Source organism: Lissotriton helveticus, chromosome 8 (genome assembly GCF_964261635.1).
Source record: "Lissotriton helveticus chromosome 8, aLisHel1.1, whole genome shotgun sequence".
In the NCBI taxonomy this organism is placed as follows: domain Eukaryota; kingdom Metazoa; phylum Chordata; class Amphibia; order Caudata; family Salamandridae; genus Lissotriton; species Lissotriton helveticus.
In genome coordinates, this window is record NC_136069.1 from 43,496,919 (window position 1) to 43,514,759 (window position 17,841).

At 43.6% G+C, this 17,841-nt stretch overlaps 1 protein-coding gene across 1 annotated transcript in view; it reads left to right on the forward strand.

The window, feature by feature from the left end:
* LOC144773704 (uncharacterized) overlaps positions 1-15,221 on the forward strand; it is a 103,030-nt gene extending 87,809 nt beyond the window's left edge. Inside the window, 2 exon segments of the mRNA XM_078658849.1 lie at positions 11,003-11,086; positions 13,855-15,221. Coding sequence (XP_078514975.1) covers positions 11,003-11,086; positions 13,855-14,976 — 1,206 coding nt within the window. The 3' untranslated portion in view covers positions 14,977-15,221.
* Positions 15,222-17,841: the final 2,620 nt, after the last annotated feature.

Genomic DNA, 17,841 nt, shown 5'->3' on the forward strand with positions numbered 1-17,841 from the left:
ATACAACAACAGCACAAACAGAAGAGCAAAAACACAGTTTTCAGTGGATAGAAGTTAATCATGTACAGAACGTGGTCCAGGTACCAGTTAGATATAGATGCTACTTAACTGGTAGCTCCGTGCATCATACTCCTGTAACTTGATTTAGATGCAGGGATTCTGTTGATATGATAAACCAGAAGACATTTCATTAAAAAAATGGATCATGCAGAACTGGTAGCAGTTCTTTGTTGGTGTAAGTGTCAAAATATCTAAAGAATTTAACTTTCAGGCAAATGTTTCTGCCTTGGCTCTGACTAGAAGCTGTGGCTCATAATATTAAACTAACTTAAGTCATAATAGGTGCATTTTCTACCTGTTGCCTACTTTATTTTCCATGCTGATTAAATAGACAAAAGTTATTTTAAGGAATACATTTCCTTTTAGTATGGAGCCGCGTTAAGCTTCAGATGCTGTTCCCTCACTAGACACTTTGATTCGGAAGTTCCAGGGTAGGGGTGCCGAGCTCCAGTAGCTATCTCAGGGCTCGACAAATCCGAAAAATGCTACTAGTCCTGCAGGTCTAGTACCATGGAAAATCCCCTCGACCTGACTGCAACCCACTTGACCTCCGTCTCTGAAAACGGAGCAAAAGTGACAAGATAACAAGATTTAAAGGCATCTTTATTGCTCATTCCCTTTATGAGCAATAAAAATGCCTTTAAATCATGTTATCTTGTCACTTTTGCTCTGTTTTCAAAGACAGAGGTCAAAAGTTAGTTTGACTTCCTACTCGCCAGAAAGGGCGAGTAGGACCTAAAAATAGCTCGTCCTGATCCATTCTCTCTCGCAAATGCGAGCGGGCGAGTGGATTTGTCGAGCCCTGTATCTTGTTTCTGCACTCCAGTAAAGTGCAAGAAAGTCGGTCGTAGTGGAGACCGCCACGAACTTGAGGCAGAAAAGCCAAGGCTCTAAAATGTCCCTTATTGAATAAAGCTGAAGATCATTGGCTCAAGAACCGGCACTGCAGTCAAGACACAACTGAGTACCACAAGATTAGAGCTAGCACGAGCGGCGATCTCTAACTGCATTGCAGAGCAAGGATCTGGATCACGGGCTATTCTTTAATCCCCTTCCTATTGAACGAGGCACATGGCCGGGTTGTCACTTCTCTGCACTCCTCTTCACCCTCGCCTTTGAACTCATGGCAGAGTGGTTAGAAGCGGTGCATAGTTAATAGGGTTCTGCTGGCCTGAATTGTCAGAAGATACAATATCCGTCTATGTGGACATCGTACCGTTCCTACAACAACCGGAGGGCTCGCAATGGAGACTGTGACAGATGTTGCAGGTGTATACAGATGCCTGTGGACTGATGGCTAACTGGGAAAAATCCAGCTTTAGACAGCTGCAGGGTGCCAATGCACAGCACCCTCTCAGTGCTTCTCTCAGATAGCGGAAGATCAGTTTAAATACATGAGTACAGCAGTCGCCCTGGACCAGCGAAGGCCTGGGACCTCAATAATAGTGCTGTGCTGCAACGTTGTTGTGGTAATATGGACATATGGTCCTCCTTACCCATCTCTATGGTGGGGCGGATGGCTTTATACTCCTTTTCAGTCCATCCTGCAGAATTATCCCTACATCTTATAGATGGTCTTTTTGTCCTCCTTGCAGGCCATAGTCACCAGGTAAATTTGGGGCAGTAAACGACCATGGGTCTCATACAAGTACACTGAACTCTATTTGAAGTGGCTCGGATGTCCGTGACTTAAACCTTTTATACTGGGCAGTGTTGATGATGGCAATAGAAGAATCGTTGTTCAGGGATAGCAAAGATCTGGCATTGCAACTTGAACTCAACACCTCCGAACAGCATGAAAAGAGCAGCGGCCCATGCATGTAAGGGCGGTGGGGCCAGATTGGGGGATGGGAGGGTTCGACAGATGACCACGAGGGAAAATTAAATAATGAATTTTGCGTTGTCTGTTGAACGTCCCCCCCACCCCCGCTTTACCTGCACCGGCTGCTGCATGGAACTTTACACTTACTATAGAGCTGCCCTTACCATTCTCACCCTCTAATAGCTCATTTTCATTTGCACTGCTAGCGTGAGGCGCTCAAGTACAATAAATGGCTGGGCAAAGCAAAAATTTGACTTTTCTGTGGTATGGGACTCAGTTGCATCAGGTCACAAGACTGGTAAGCTTTAAATCCTGGGATCTCATTTGGATATCTCGCTAGTGACGTGATAAAATGACCATACGAAATATGTTGAGCAACTCACACAGACGTACAACCTTCACCGATTCCAGTTTTTCGGATTCCTACAGCTCCGCCACGCACTCTGCACACAATGAGGCTCTGAAGAATGTCCCAGAATGTATCCATCTGAAGGTCAAATTAGGGCTAAAACCCCTGCCACGCGAGGACATTACTGGACTGTATAGTTCCCTAGTCCTTAACTTCACTAATGGGCAAGACGAGGGCAGTTTGGGAGGAAAATCTAGATGAGCTGGATGACAAGGATTGTCGGGAGGCAAAGATAGCAGCACGGTTCCAGGCCATCCCCTCAAATCGGAGAGTAATGAATGAATGAATACGCATGTATATAGCGCTGGCTACCTGTGGGGCATCCCAGCGCATCCTATCACCACACTCATTCAACATTGATCAAGCAAAAATAAAGGTCTTCAGCTGTTTCCTAAACCTGAGATGGTCTACTTCAAGGCGGATGGGATCAGGAAGTTGATTCCAAAGCCTGGCTGCGTTAAAGGAGAACAATCGTCCTCCAGTCCGAGACCGTTTAACCTTTGGAACTGACAGCAGTTGTTTATTGCTAGGTCTCAGAGTCCTCTTGGTGTCATATAACTGCACCAAGGGCTGCAACAAGGCTGGCCCTCTAGCCGAGATTCACTTATGGACAATGCACAATGCTTTAAACCTAACCCTATCCTCAACGGGCAGACAATGAAGTGGTCTGAGGGCTAGTTTAGCTGACTTATGCCTAGGGACACCCGTCAAAAGTCGAGCAGCACAATTCTGTGCTGTCTGCAATCTCCCGATAGTTCCCAGTGTAGCCCCCAGGTAGACTACCTTTGCGTAGTTCAACCGTGAAAGGACCAAGGATTGAACCACCATACGCCTGGCTTCAGATGGCAGAAGGGGAAGAATCTTCCGCATTGTCCTGATCAGGCCATTACAGTTAGCGGCAACCTTACTTGCCTGAACTTTGAGATTCAATTTACAGTCCAACCAGACCCTGAGACTCTTAATTTGTGTCTTAGGGACAGGAGGCGCACCAAGGCAGGCAGGCCATAAAAAATCCAGATTGTGGGGTGCAGCATGACCAAGAATCATTATCTCTGTCTTTGTGCCATTTAATTTAAGAAAGGACAGATCCATCCACTCAGAGACCTTCACAAGACAACCCTACACGCCTGAGCTTGAGATGTCTTGCCGGTTAAGGCCCACCACTAATTGAGTGTCATCCGCGTATGTGACCGTGAGAATCCCCCAGGGAAGTACCACCTCGGCCAATGGCCTCATATAGATATTAAATAAGGTGGGACTCAACGAAGAACCCTGCGGGAATTCACACTGCAACGGCCTCCGCTCAGAGAGAACACCTTCTTCAAAGACCACAAAGGACCTGCCGAAAGAAATGACTGTAACCATTCAATTACAGTTCCTCCCTTAGTCTTTGAATCATTATATAATGATTCACAGTGTCGAAGGCTGCGCTGAGATCTAGTAAAATAATTGCAGCGCAGCCTCCGGTATCTAAGATCTTCCTAGACTCTTCAAGGACCACAAGAAGAGCAGTCTTCGTGCCGTGGCATCGCCTAAAACCAGTCTGGGTCGGATGTAGGTGGTTTTTCTCCTCCAGGTGACTCGTCAAAACTGCATTGACGTGTCCTTCTGCCAGTTTACTCAAACCAGACAACAGAGAGATGGGCCGATAATTAGACCAATCATCGGGGTCTAGGTTAGTCTTCTTAAGCAGGGCTTTAACTCTGGCTTGTTTCCACAAACCCAGGACCTGTCCCATTGAGAGGGATGCATTTATCACGTCCAATATCACTGAACAGACTATCTCTGATACTAAATTAAGAGTGACCGGGGGGGGGGGGCTGGATCAGCCGGTGATCCCGATTTGAGCTGGATTTAATACAGTGCACTAACCTGCACAGGATGTCCTACCACCCCATCGGGTGTGGAGGATGGGTAGCAGCAGTAGCCCGGTTTGTACATAATACAAGAACCGCGCTACATTTTACCATGTGATATGAGACTGTCCATGTATAACTTGGCCAGTATCACACACAAGCCAAGTAACCTTGAACCTAAAGTTTCCGTTCTGGGCATAAGTAAGGCCTAGTCCTTTTTCATTGCGCAATGATTGCATGCGGGGCTGGGATTCTTGATAGCCAAGCATGATATTGCGCGCCACTAATCACAGGCAGAAGCTCCCTCCTCGTGTGAATGGCAGAGCGGCATGGACTATTGTGCGCCCACAGATCAGGCAGTTTATAGTACAACTCTGCAAAAAAGAAATATGTTAGATCTGGGGTGCATGGACTGCTCGTCATGGTTTGATGTAATTATACTTGAAGCCCTGTGGTTCTCCTGTACACTTGTTTTTTAATATATCAAGTCGATTCATTGATTGATCGATTCAGATGTAATTGCCAGACACTCCCCTTTGCCTCAGTTTCAGTTGACTTACATTTTTGTAATGTATTGCTATAAAACTAATAAAAAGTGATATAAAAACTTTAAACAAGAGTTTCTCTGTAGGTAATAATACATCTGATAGACACGTCTAGCCACAGATTCCTTACCTTTGAACTTCCAGGCGTCAGGCTGGATCCAGAAGATTTTTGATAGCAGTACCCCTGTGCCCTGATAGGTGGTGTTGGTCGACTCCACGTGACGCCGTAGGCGTCGGGGTTGGCGTGATGTCCGCGTCGTCTATATAGGCGCCAACCAGTGCGCTGACATCATTTCTTTTGTCTGCGCGCCAGCCAGCGCAGATCCAACGAAGAGAGCTACCTGAGTCACTTTTTGACAACCTTGTTAGACTTTTTTGTCAACTGTTTTTGTTGTGCTACGTATGTCGAGTAAGAAGGCCTCAGGGTTTAATCCGTGCGGTCCCTGTCACCGCGCCATGTCAGTCACAGACTCCCATTTAGTGTGTCTCTGGTGCCTGGAACTCGACCACGACAGTCGTGCTCCATATGCTGGGCCATGTCGCTGAAGGCTTTGAGGGAGCGGTCCCTAAAGCTGATTGCAGCTCGGCGTTGGCGCTATGGAGGTCACCTCCTTGATCTCGCTCCCAGTCTCGGTTGAGGGGATGGTCCGAGCACCACTCCAGGGGTTCAAAGTCTTCCTTGTAGTCCTCGCAATCAGGTAGGAAGCACCACAGACATCCCCCCGTCCATCACAGGAGACTGAGGAGCCTCGACATTTGCAACTCCTCTCCACGTTTGCCTCCCTTTCCAGTGCCGGGAGCGACCCCCCTCCATCTAAAGCAATTTTCTGATGCCATGGGCGCCATATTTGGCTGGCCTGATCCTGCTGGAGCGCCTTCGGGCCCGCAGGCTCAGCTGAAGGAGGCCCTGTGGGTTCCGTCCCTTTAGCTCCGGCCACAGCCCCTCTTGAATCTCCCCTATCATCATTTTGACGACACGTTGTTCAACCTGCCCTATTCTGAAGGGTTAGGCACGGAGGATGAAGATTGGGAAGGCAGCAGGGCCCCTTAGAAATCCTGCAACCCAAATATGACCTGGACTGGTATGAGGAGCTGGGTCATGCCAGCGTCCTGGACACCTCTCCGAAATTCTAGCATGTTGTCTCCCCCTAACCGGGCTACGGATGAGGGAGCTTCATTTGCAATGATGGTGCAGCTTCCTATGGTGCATTCAAGAAGAATGTCCTGACGGAGGTCCTTCAGCCTGGTGTCTCTTCCTCTGGACCCTTGATGCCTTTAAACGAGGCCTTAACAGACATTCTACTGGGCACCTGGCCCAAGCCCAGCACAGGCGCTCCTGTTAATAGAACTATTCTCCACAGACCTGCACTTGCCAACCCAGCTTTCCTCTCTACCCACCGCACCCCACAGAGCTTGGTGGTCCAAGCCTCCACTTCCCACGGCGCATTCCCTTCCTCACCCCCGGACAGGGAATCCAAAAGGCTGGACAGTTTTGGTAAGAAAATCTTTTCTTCCAACAGTCTAACATTGCCTCTTGGGCTGTTACTCCCATTCTTCATGGGATTCAATCTGTTGCGCAAGTGCTTCTCAGAGTCTCTGAGGATGACAAGCTCTCCTCTCCCAAGAATGCGGCTAAGTTTGCCATATGATGTGACTTACATACCACAACCTTGCTAGGAAAAGGAATTTCCTCGATCGTGGCCGCTAGGCGTCACACCTGGCTGAGGATGCCTGGCTTTTCAGGGGATGTCCACACTAACCTTATGGACATGCACATTGATGGCTCCCGTATCTTTAGAGACAAGGCAGACGCAGCGCTTGAGCATTTTAAGAACTCGTGGCCTACGACCAAGTCCTTGGGCCTTTCCACATCATCCCGGCCTGTGTCTGCTTTTTGCCTCTTTCGTGGCTACGGGAGGGGCTTCAACCACGCCAACCCTATTCCAGCCAGAGGACCCCGCAAGTCCAGCAACCACTGTGGGGCCGCGGACGCGTTACGCCCAACCCTATGAAATGGGTAGCCAGAAGTCAGGTCAAGCAACAACCCCCTCCTCCACAGCAAACCCTCCTAGTCCGATCCTCTGGATCATGGATGTCCAGTTGCTGGCAGGATACGCCCTCTCCTCCACCACTGGGGAGATCTCACCTTGGAAGGGTGGGTGCAGCAAATAGTCTGAAGGGACTACTCCCTCCCCTTCAAGGATACTCCTTCCTCCATGCCTTCAACTTACGATCAGTTGATGGAGGATCACCTTGCCTTACTCTGCAACGATTTCAAGACTCTCTTGGCCAAGGGAGCCATAGAGAGGGTCCCCGGACCAGAGATAGGCTGGGGTTGCTATTCCCTCTTTTTTCTGGTTCTGAAGAAGCACGAAGGACTTCGTCCTACCCTAGACCTCTGAGCCCTCAACTACTTCGCAAAAAAGGAGAACTTTCAGTTTGGCGTGCTCCCCTTCAGCGTCACCAGTGCCCCTCGGGTGTTCACCTAGGTGATGACGGTGGTCGCAGCCCATCTGCGGAGATCAGGAGTTCCAGTCTTCCCCTATCTTGATGAAAGATTGTTGAAGGCGGGCTTGTCCAAACAACAGGGCATTTACCTGGTGGTTCAACATCTGGCCAGTTTTCTGAACGTCTTAGCAGATGAACTAAGCCTCCTGTTCCTCGTGGCTCACGAGTGGTGGTTCCATCCGGAGGCGGTGCAAGTTCTCTTTCTACAGTGGGGAGAGCCTTTGTTAGATCTGTTCGCCCTCTGAAGAGAATGCGCAATGTCACCAGTTTTCACGTTGAAGTTAACAAGGCGACTCTCGCTCTGTGACGCCTTTTTTTTGCAAGTGGAGCACAGGCCACCTACACGCCTTTCCACCCATACCACTCCTACCCAGAGTGCTCAAGAAGATTAGGAGCAACCGGGTCCAAGTCATCCTTATGGCTCCGGACTGGGCATGGAGAGTCTGGTATCCCAAGCTTTTACAGATGAGCATTGATCTTTTGATCGGGCGGCTTCTTCGGGAGGATCTTCTGTTGCAGCAGCAAAGAAGGGCCCTCCACCCGAACTGGTACACTCCACCTCCTTGCGTGGAGATTGAGCGGCGGCAGTTGATAGCTTTTGACCTTCCTGCCGAAGTCTATGAGGTTATTCTGGCAGCCAGGAGTCCCTCCACGAAGTTGGTTTACACCTGCTGATGGCAAAGGTTTTGTAACTACTATACAGAACAGTCTATTGACCCTTTCCTTTGTCTGCTTCCCTGTCAGATGTCCTTTTGTTTATTGTCTCATTGGCCCAGCAGGGCTCTGCTCTGAGCACTCTGAAGGTCTACCTTTCGGCAGTGTCTCCTTTTCTTCGGCTGCCGGATCAGCCATCTATGTTCATATCTCCTCTTGCTCAGAGATTTTTGAAGGGGCTAACCCATATGTTCACCCCTTCACCTTTTATTATGCCCCAATTGACCTTAATTCTGTCCTTACTTTTTTGATATGTGCCCCATTTGAACATCTGGTCAATTGTCCCCTTCCGCTGCTCAGTATTAAAACAGCCTTTTTAGTGGCAATTACTTCTGCCAGGAAGATGAGTGAACTACAAGCTCTGTCATCTCAGCCTACTTACCTGACCGTGTTTCCAGACAAAGTAGTGCTCAGCACTAGGGCATCTTTTCTGCCAAATGTGGTAACACATTTCCATCTGGCCAAATCTATTTCTCTGCCCACTTTCTATGCGCCTCTGCATCCTTCTAAGGAAGAAGAGCGTCTTCACCGTCTGGACCCAAAAAGAGCGTTATTGTTCTACCTTGATTGTACAAAAGAGTTCTGGGTGGACAACCAACTGTTCATAGGGTACGTGAGGGTAAAGTAGGGCAGAACAGTTCAGAAGAGGACTATTTCATGCTTTGCATAAAAATATGCTACACCTTGGGGAAGAGACAACCTCCTGAAGGCCTTGGAGCCCATTCTACCTGGGAGAAAGCAACCACCAAGGCTCTCCAGTGTAGTGTTTCAGTTTCTTCATAAACGGCCATGTGGGCGTCTCTGCACACGTTTGATAGACACTACTGCCTGGATTCTCAGTTCCGCAGGGAGGGCCTCTTTGGCGACTCTGTTTTGTAGGACCTCTTGGTCTGAAACCTTTCTGTAGTCCCTACTCCGGGGTTGGCATTACTTGGGTATCTGTTCAAAGGTAAGAAATCTGCAGCTACATGTCTCTATCAGATGGACAAGTTACTTACCTTCAGTAATGCCTTATCTGGTAGAGACATGATCTAGCTGCAGATTCCTTACCGACCTACCCAGTCTCCCCGCACTGTGGATTTGTTTAGTGTTAGGGTTGTTTCTCCTTCAGGGCCCTAGTTGTTTTTAGCACACCAGGGTCAGTCACTTTATGGCTCCGTGCTTCTGGCGTGGGAAGTCGTGAAAAGTACTGATGTTAGCGTGCCGGTATGCTGCCTATATAGACTACGCGGACGTCATGATGACAACAAACCCGATGCCCACAACGTCACGTAGAGTCGACCGGCGACAACTTTTGTCACGCAGGGATACTGCTATCAAAAATCTTCTATATCCAGCCTTCTGCCTGGGATTTCAAAGGTAAGGAATCTGCGGCTAGATCATGTCTCAACCACATAAGGCATTACAGAAGACAAGTAGCTTGTCCAACAAGGGGATGTGAATTGTAAGAGAATATGAAGGTTTAGAATGTTGGGTAGTCTGTTTAAACATTTTAAGAAAAGTGTATACATCAATTGCTGTCCATGTCTTACTGAAAATTACTTAAGTCAGGAGCTTTTGAAAAAGACAGGCTCCATTTTCTTCCAAATCCCAGTAGGTTTAGGACAGGAACAGTAATTTTACTTGCGAAGGATGAAAGAGCACTTCAAATGTAACAGTAAAATGATGTGACTAGAGAGCTGGAAGGCCCTTTAAAATGTGCACAGGGTAGTCTGTACTGAAAAAGCGATCCAGAAAATAACCTTCTTAATGTGAGGGTTGTTGAGATTGACGTTTAAGTCTGTATATTGTGGAGTAGAAGATATGAGACAGACGTGATGGGTTTTCAAGCCCCAAATTAAAGTCCTGAAGCGCAATTTTGATGTCTTTATTGATGACTAATTTGCAGAGGGAGACTTTAAATATTGTAGCTTGGAAATAGCAACGTTTAGTTGCCAGTATAGACCATGGAGCTTGGAAATTACAATGCAATGCGATATGGCAGAATTTGTTGCACAGAGTTATGATTCCAGTATAATGGACTTGCCAGTCCTTCCTGAAGTGGAGAGTCTGGGTATGAGGAGGGTAGTATTTGAAGGTCAGAACAGTGGGTAATGGCAACCACGCCTCCCATGTGATCTATTGGTTATTATGATATTACATTTTTCATGTATGTGGATAGTGTGTTGGTGTTCAATTTTGTGAAAATATGATGCTGAGCAGATGGTGGGGAAAGTAAATGGGGCCCAGTCATCTGAGAATAAGAGTTAACAAACAGCGCTTGCCAATGAATGTAGTTGCTCAGAGGTAAGTAAGAAAAGACAGCTTACCTTATAGGATAGAGGCAGCATTTCAGGCGGTGATTAGGGGCATACAAGCACAGACAGGCTTGCCTATGGCACACCAGAGGCACTCCCTTGCAGCTTAAAGCCTTATGTGTTGAGAGATTTCTGCACATGCTTAGTACATGGTTCAGCTCCCTTTAATGACGTTTCTGGGATATTAGAGGAATTGAAGGGAAGTGAGTCACTACTAGTTGTATCAGGAGCAGCATGTCATTTTTTTAGTGTAAAGTGGACACCTTCAAAAATACTACTCCTATTTCACCAACACCATGGAAGGAATACAATTAGGGATCCCACAGAAGGCTGCAGTATATGATAAAAGCTTCTGTAGAGGCAACAACTAAAGCTATGCTTATTTTTTAGGTCTCGCTAGAGCCAGCGCATGCGTTGCTCTGCGAGACATTTAGAAACTGGCTTTTAAAAGTGCTACCAAAGCCTTTTGCCGCCCATCAGCGTGCGGTCACGCTCGTGTGAACGTGCACAGGCCATCAGGCTTTTCTAATGGCTCATTAAGCCATGCTCCTCTACCCCCTCTCTCTCTCTTTCTTGTTTTAACCTGGAAAGTAAATTCCAGTATAATGAACTTGCCAGGCCTTCCTGAAGTAGAGAGTCTGGGTATGAGGAGGGCAGGATTTGAAGGTCAGAACAGTGGGTAATGGCGACCATGCCTCCCATGTGATGTATTGGTTATTATGATATTACAATTTTCAGGTATGTGGATAGTGTGTTGATGTTCAATTTTGTGAAAATATGATGCTGAGCAGATGGTGGGGAAAGTAAATGGGACCCAGTCATCTGAGAATGAGAGTGGACAAACAGCGTTTGCCAATGAATGTAGTTGCTCAGAGGTAAGTAGGAAAAGCCAGCTTACCTTATAGGAAAGAGGCAGCATTTCAGGCAGTGATTAGGGGCATACAAGCACAGACAGGCTTGGGATATTAGAGGAGTTGAAGGGAATTGAATCATTACTAGTTGTATCATGAGCAACATGTCATTTTTGAGTGTAAAGTGGAAACCTTCAAAAATACTACTCATATTTCACCAACACCAAGGAAGGAATATAATTAGGGTTCCCACAGAAGGTTGCAGTATATGATAAAAGCTTCTGTAGAGGCAACGACTAAGGCTATGCTTATTTTTTTTTTTTAATGTGTACATTGTTGCTGGATTTGTTTGTTAGACTTGAATTTGTGCTAATCTGTTTACAGCTTTGTTATAGCATTCAATAAAATACTAATTTCAGTTGAAACTATAAAAGCAAAATTATAGCATTCATATAACCATTAACCAATAACATTTGAATTCAGTTTCTGTGCTACTGAGTCATAAGATCTTCAGGTTAGGAGTAATTGCCGTTGACACAGTGATTACATTACAGATATCTTGGTTTCTGTGTAATTCAGTTATGTGCGCATCTGATCACAGGCATCTTGTGGCCTGATTTTAGAGTTTGGTGAAGAACTGTATTTAGTCACAAACGTGACAGAGTATGCTTTTCCCCCAAACTAACTGTCTTCCAACCCTAAATAGAATCAGGAGAGTTGGCAACTTTCTGTGAACATAGCCCCAGTTGGCTCTGTTGATGGAAAGCCCCTCCAGGCAGCACAACGGAGAAGGGGCCGTCTTCTGAAGAAGGGCATAGCCCCACCCATTTTTTTTAGGGTAAGCAATGCGATGGGATGTATTTTTGTCTGTCTGTTACCTGGCAGTATAACCTAGCGATGAATAGACAAAAAAAACACATAAGGACACCCACACCGAGGTAGAAAAAAACTCCCTGCATATGGCGGCGAATAGTATTTTCAATTACATATTCCCACTTTTTGAAAAATGAAAACTTAAGTCAATTTTGGCGAATGAAAGTCAAAACCAACAGCGGCTGTCCACCAAACGTTTAGTACCTTGACTGTAACTGTGTGGCCGGCAGTGATCTCCAAGTTTGGCAGATTGTAGTTCGTCTGCCAAACACTAGATCAGGCCCTTAGTTTCTGTGTTAATTAAAGCTATGATCAATGGATTAAAAGGTATCTTTGTTTTTGGCATATCCACGCTCAGCAATTTAGATCACTTAGCATTGTTTGAGTTTTATACTGTGCTTTTGGGACATTCGATCTGTCACAAAAATATACATGGAAAAATTTATCAAGGAGTTGTTGTTGTTAACCTCTGGCCGCAGCGTTCTCTTCTTTAGCACTAGAAAACTGTAGTTGGTATTGCTGTACTCCTCAAATAACTGGAATAAATACATGTCTTAGGAGCTTTTCTTATTCATCTCAATACATTCTGTGGATATCGCCATTTAATAATAATGTCATGATGTCCATGTCAATTCATGCCATAATTATTGGATTAGACATCAGGTTTTTATTTTAATCCATTTTGTCAGCACTCAACATTACCAATTTTACCTATATTTCTTATTATGTGTTTAGTAATTGGATTACGTATATCTCAGTGTCCATTATAATTTGTGTTCTGAACATTGTTATTGGATGACTAACAATGTGCTTTGGATCTCATTACAAATTTACAAATATTTTGGTTCATAAATGAATAAACTACTGTGGTCACCAGATTGTTAATACTAGTTCTATACTAATGCGTTGTGACTATAACGTACAGAAGCATTCCTGGATTTTGTTACTTCATATCCATACAAGAAAACAAATAGATTTTTTATTGCTGATATTTGTATTTTTGGCTCATAAAATGCTAATGCTTATATATATATTTTTTGTCCTTTAGGTGATAGAAATCTAGAAAAAAGCAATAGTCAGAGGAATATCATGGACACTAGGAACTGCAATTCAACTTTTGAGATACTAGCCCCCTGAAATGTATGAAACAGTTTTTGGAGAAGTTATTCCACTAAAGAATCTCTATATAATTGTTAGCCATGTGTGCTCCTTGCGCATTCAACCTTTTTCTGTCAAAAGTGGTAGCAGACACCAATGGATGCCTCATGAAAGGGACATAGTACGTCACAACAAAGGAGTAAGGAGTATCTCATGAGTATGACTACAAATTAACATCCCAAGGAACTCTAATCCATCAAGGGACCCACAAAGGAGAAAGGCCACACAAATGTACAGCATGTAATAAATATTTCCAGGAAAGCAACTTTGCAGTTCTTATCCTATTGCTAAGAAATCAGAAGGTAGAGAGGTTATTTTTCATCTATATGTGTAAGTAAACTGCAACCAACTTGAAAGTACAAACCTGGACAGACACAGGAGAAGCTACATACATTTGCCCAGTGTCTCTAGCATTTTATTACAAGGAATTCATTATTTAAACATAATGTGTGCATTATGGAGGAGGCGCACAATTTCCCTACATGTGAGAGAGATTTCTATAAAAATATCCACTTGGAAAACATCAAGGGGATCTCTGCATACTAAGACAAAATAAATCTACAATGTTTACCAAGCCGTCTGTTAGAAAAAGCCATTTGATGGTAGGCAAACAAAATCATACTGAAGAAAAAACATTTCACTGTCTCAAATGTAAAGGTTTTTTCGCAAATGTCTCTCTCGTTGGACAAAAGTCAGGCCACATTGAACCAAGACGATATAAATGCACTCGGTGTGACCAGACATTCATTACAAAGGCATAGCTGAAGATTGATCAACAAACTCATACTGGTGAGAAACCATGTGAATGGTCTGAATGCGATAAGGCTTTCAATCAAACGGGTGAACTAGCACTACATCACAGAAATAACACTACAGAGAACCCATATAAATGTGACAAGACTTTCAAGGAAAAGAGTGATTTATCATCACATGAGAGAATTCAAGATGGGGGAAAACCATATAGATGTTCAGAATGCAATAAGACCTTCAGTCAAAAGGCAAATCTGAGAAAACATAAGAGAATCCACACAGGGGAGAAATCATATAAATGTTCTGAATGTGACAAGGCTTTCCGTACAAAAGTAGGTTTAAGGCTGCATCACATGTCTCACAGCGGTGAGACTCCTTATAAATGTTCTGAGTGTGACAAGGGTTTCAGAACCAAACAACAACTAATGCGACATCAGAAGGATCAAACTGGAGAGAAACCATATAAATGTTCTGAATGTGACAAGACTTTCAAGCAAAAGGTTGAATTATCATCACATGAGAGAATTCACACTGGGGAAAAACTATATAGATGTTCAGAATGTAATAAGGATTTTCGTCAAAGAACGCATCTGATAACACATCAGAGAACACACACTGGCGAGAAACCACATAAATGTTCTGAATGTGTCAAGCGTTTCATCACGAAGGCCCAGCTAATAATACATCAAAGAATTCACACCGGTGAGAAACTATATAAATGTTCTCAATGTGAGAAGGCTTGCAGTACAAAGACACACCTGCTGGTACATCAGAGGATTCACAGCGGAGAGAAACCACATAAATGTTCTGAGTGTGTCAAGTGTTTCATCACGAAGAGCCAGCTAATAATACATCAAAGAATTCACACCGGTGAGAAACCATATAAATGTTCTGAATGCCAAAAACATTTTAGCAGAAAAGATAACCTATCCACACATCAAACAATTCACACTGGTGAGAAACCTTATAAATGTTCTTGATGTGAGAAGGCTTTCATTAGAAAGAAAGACCTGATGATACATCAGTGGATTCACACTGGTGAGAAACCGTATAAATGTTCGGTATGTTCTAAAGCTTTCAGTCAAAAAGGTAATTTTGACCTGAGAAGCCATGCATCTTTACTACATGTGTAGGACCAATGACAGCTGAGATAATTTACAATGGTGAAACCATGTATATTTACTTAATGTGACAACTGTTTCAAGGAAAAGGATCATCTATCCCCCCACCTGAGAAGAGATTAAGGAAAGAAATCCAATTGATGTACTAAAGGACTGATAAGAGTTGGGTCACTATTTATTGCCCCTGATAAATACTGATACCATGTGGTACATATATGATGTATTTATCAGGTGCCATAAGTAAAACCTATTACAAGTTTATGAAAGTTCAGAAAGTCTCTAAAAACTTTACTCTTCCCTGAAGCATTCCAACCGTAATAACTACCTCACCATATCTGCTAACTGTGACATTCTGGCCCTGATGAGCAAAGCGCGGAGATACCCTCACGGGATTGATTCCTGCGCGATATAAGAATTTAAAATAAATAAAATAAAATAAATAAATACATATGGGGAATAACATGCGTGTTTTGGTCTTTAACGCACATAAATCACATGATACTGTAAACACCGTATGTCTTCCCCTGTTAACTTTTGGCAGGTTTGACCTGCCAAAATGTATCAAAGGTTGAGCTATTAAACACAACCAGATGTGTTAAATACCTTCAAACTCGTAATTCCAACGTATGCGTAAACACGGGTTAACACATGGTTCAGAAAATTACAACCAGCTCATACGCAGGCCCTAAGTGCAAAAGTCTTTAACTACATAGGGTCATAATATGACAGTCACCATAGCCTGAAATTGTGTAACTACTTTGAATGCGGCAAAATATTAACTACAGAGATATCACTAATAATACACAAGAGAACTCACTAGTGTGAAACTGCATGCATGTTTTAAATGTGGTAAGAAATTCAAGTAAAAAAAGTCCTCTCTCGTTGCATCAGAAAGTCCAGAACAGGGAAATGAGGAAATCCAGTTATTTTGCATTTTAATAAGAATTCAGTTGAAAAATTATAAATGACAAAGGCTTGGGCATTAAGGAATGTTACATGGCAACAGTAAATGACCCTTCGCCCACATAGGTATTGAGATCAGCAGTGACTCAAATGTTCAGAATACTGTACAGCGTGGGGAGATGAGTGTAAGTGCTGATTTAATAATTTCATGTGGCAATACAATGTACATTTCAAAGCTGTTACAGAACACATTCAGTACATGAAGGGAAATCAGGAATACATGCAGTATAACTGAATAACCATTTAAGCATCAGATGAAGCAGAAGAAAACTAGACAATTGGGCAGAATTTAACATAAAGTAAAAAGTACAAGGTACTACAGAAACATCATACTGATTGAAGTTGAGGCATAAACAGTTATGTGTGGGTATGAAAAGTCAAAATAATACCCAGAAGTGATAGATTACTTGTAAAATACCTGGTTAGTTGACATCTTACTACATGATTTGCCAAATGTGTAGAGAAAAACTGTACAATCGGAAAGATGCATAACCTGCAACACAAGAAAGATACAGCAGACAGGCGTCACTTTACCAGATTCCAGTATCGTCCAAACAGTTCACAGTATGGCAGAAACACTGCGACCACGAGCTACAGAAAATTATGAAATTACAATTATTTCTAAATGGTTTCACCACCACATTCTATAGTCGAGCGAAGTCTAATATATAATATAATTCATCCCTAATACCTTAAGAGTGCTTGAAACTGAGCTTTTCACCTCAAGGTGCTAAATATTTATTTGTGAACATGAATCAATTTTGGAGAGATTATTGGAGTAACAGAAACCTTTAATTGGATCTGAAAATCAGTCAGTGCACTCATTGAAGTGACTCCCTTCTTTTAAGTCCTTCATTTGCTAGGCCACCTCTGGATCTGAGGCACACAACAAGGAAAGATATATGGGACAAAGAAATCCATAACAAGGGGACAGATTTGTTCCTTGAAATTAATTTAAAATGAGTAATTCCCTCCAGTCACCCTTCCTGAGTGTGCTTGTTGTTATTGCATCACTGCATTTTGACAATTGCTTCTCTCAAGATCTGCCATTTACACAATTACAATTAGACCAATAATTTTCGTCTGAATATTTGTGAGTTGTTGCCTTTAGACGTGGTTAGTGTGATAAAATTGAACAGCCCATCTCAAGGAGCATGGCGAAATGGCAGTAATTATATTTTTTTAAACTTTACCAGTTTCATAATGAAAAACAATATATTGTTCCAGCTCTAGTTCCATGACACTTAATAGAATACAGTACATAGAAGGGAAGGAACATGTAGGTAAATAGCCAGATGTAGGTAAATAGTATTTACTGATTCGAAAATACCGAATTTTACCGATTCGGTATTTTCGAATCGGTAAATGCTATGTAGCCAATTATTCTGTAAAAATTACATAATCGTTAAGATTCGGTATTTACCGAATCGGTATTTGCCATTTATGAGGCCCATAGGAATGAATGTCAATTACCGAATCTGTAAATACCGATTCGGTAAAAGGGGGATAACATTGAAGGGTGGCAGGGTGTCACTTTGACACCCTGTTGCACCCCTCAATTGTGTATGGGTGCACATGTGGCACACATGCATGCCCTAAGGGCATGTATGTTTGCAACATGGCACTTAAGTTATTTGCAGAAAATGCTTTTTTGGGGGTTTTCACTCTTTACCACCAACTTGTAGTTGGTGGTAAATAACGAATCTTAACATGGCATAAGCACTCATTTAAGTGCTCCCTACATTAGGAATTCGGTAATTTACCGAATCGGTATGTAAGAATTTGGTAATTTACCGATTCGTTAAATTACCGAATCCTTAATTTAGGCCCCTACGTCAGAAACGCCTATTACCGGTCGGTAACGGGCGAAATTTGTTAATTTCGGCCGTTACCGACCGGTAATAGGCCTCCTAC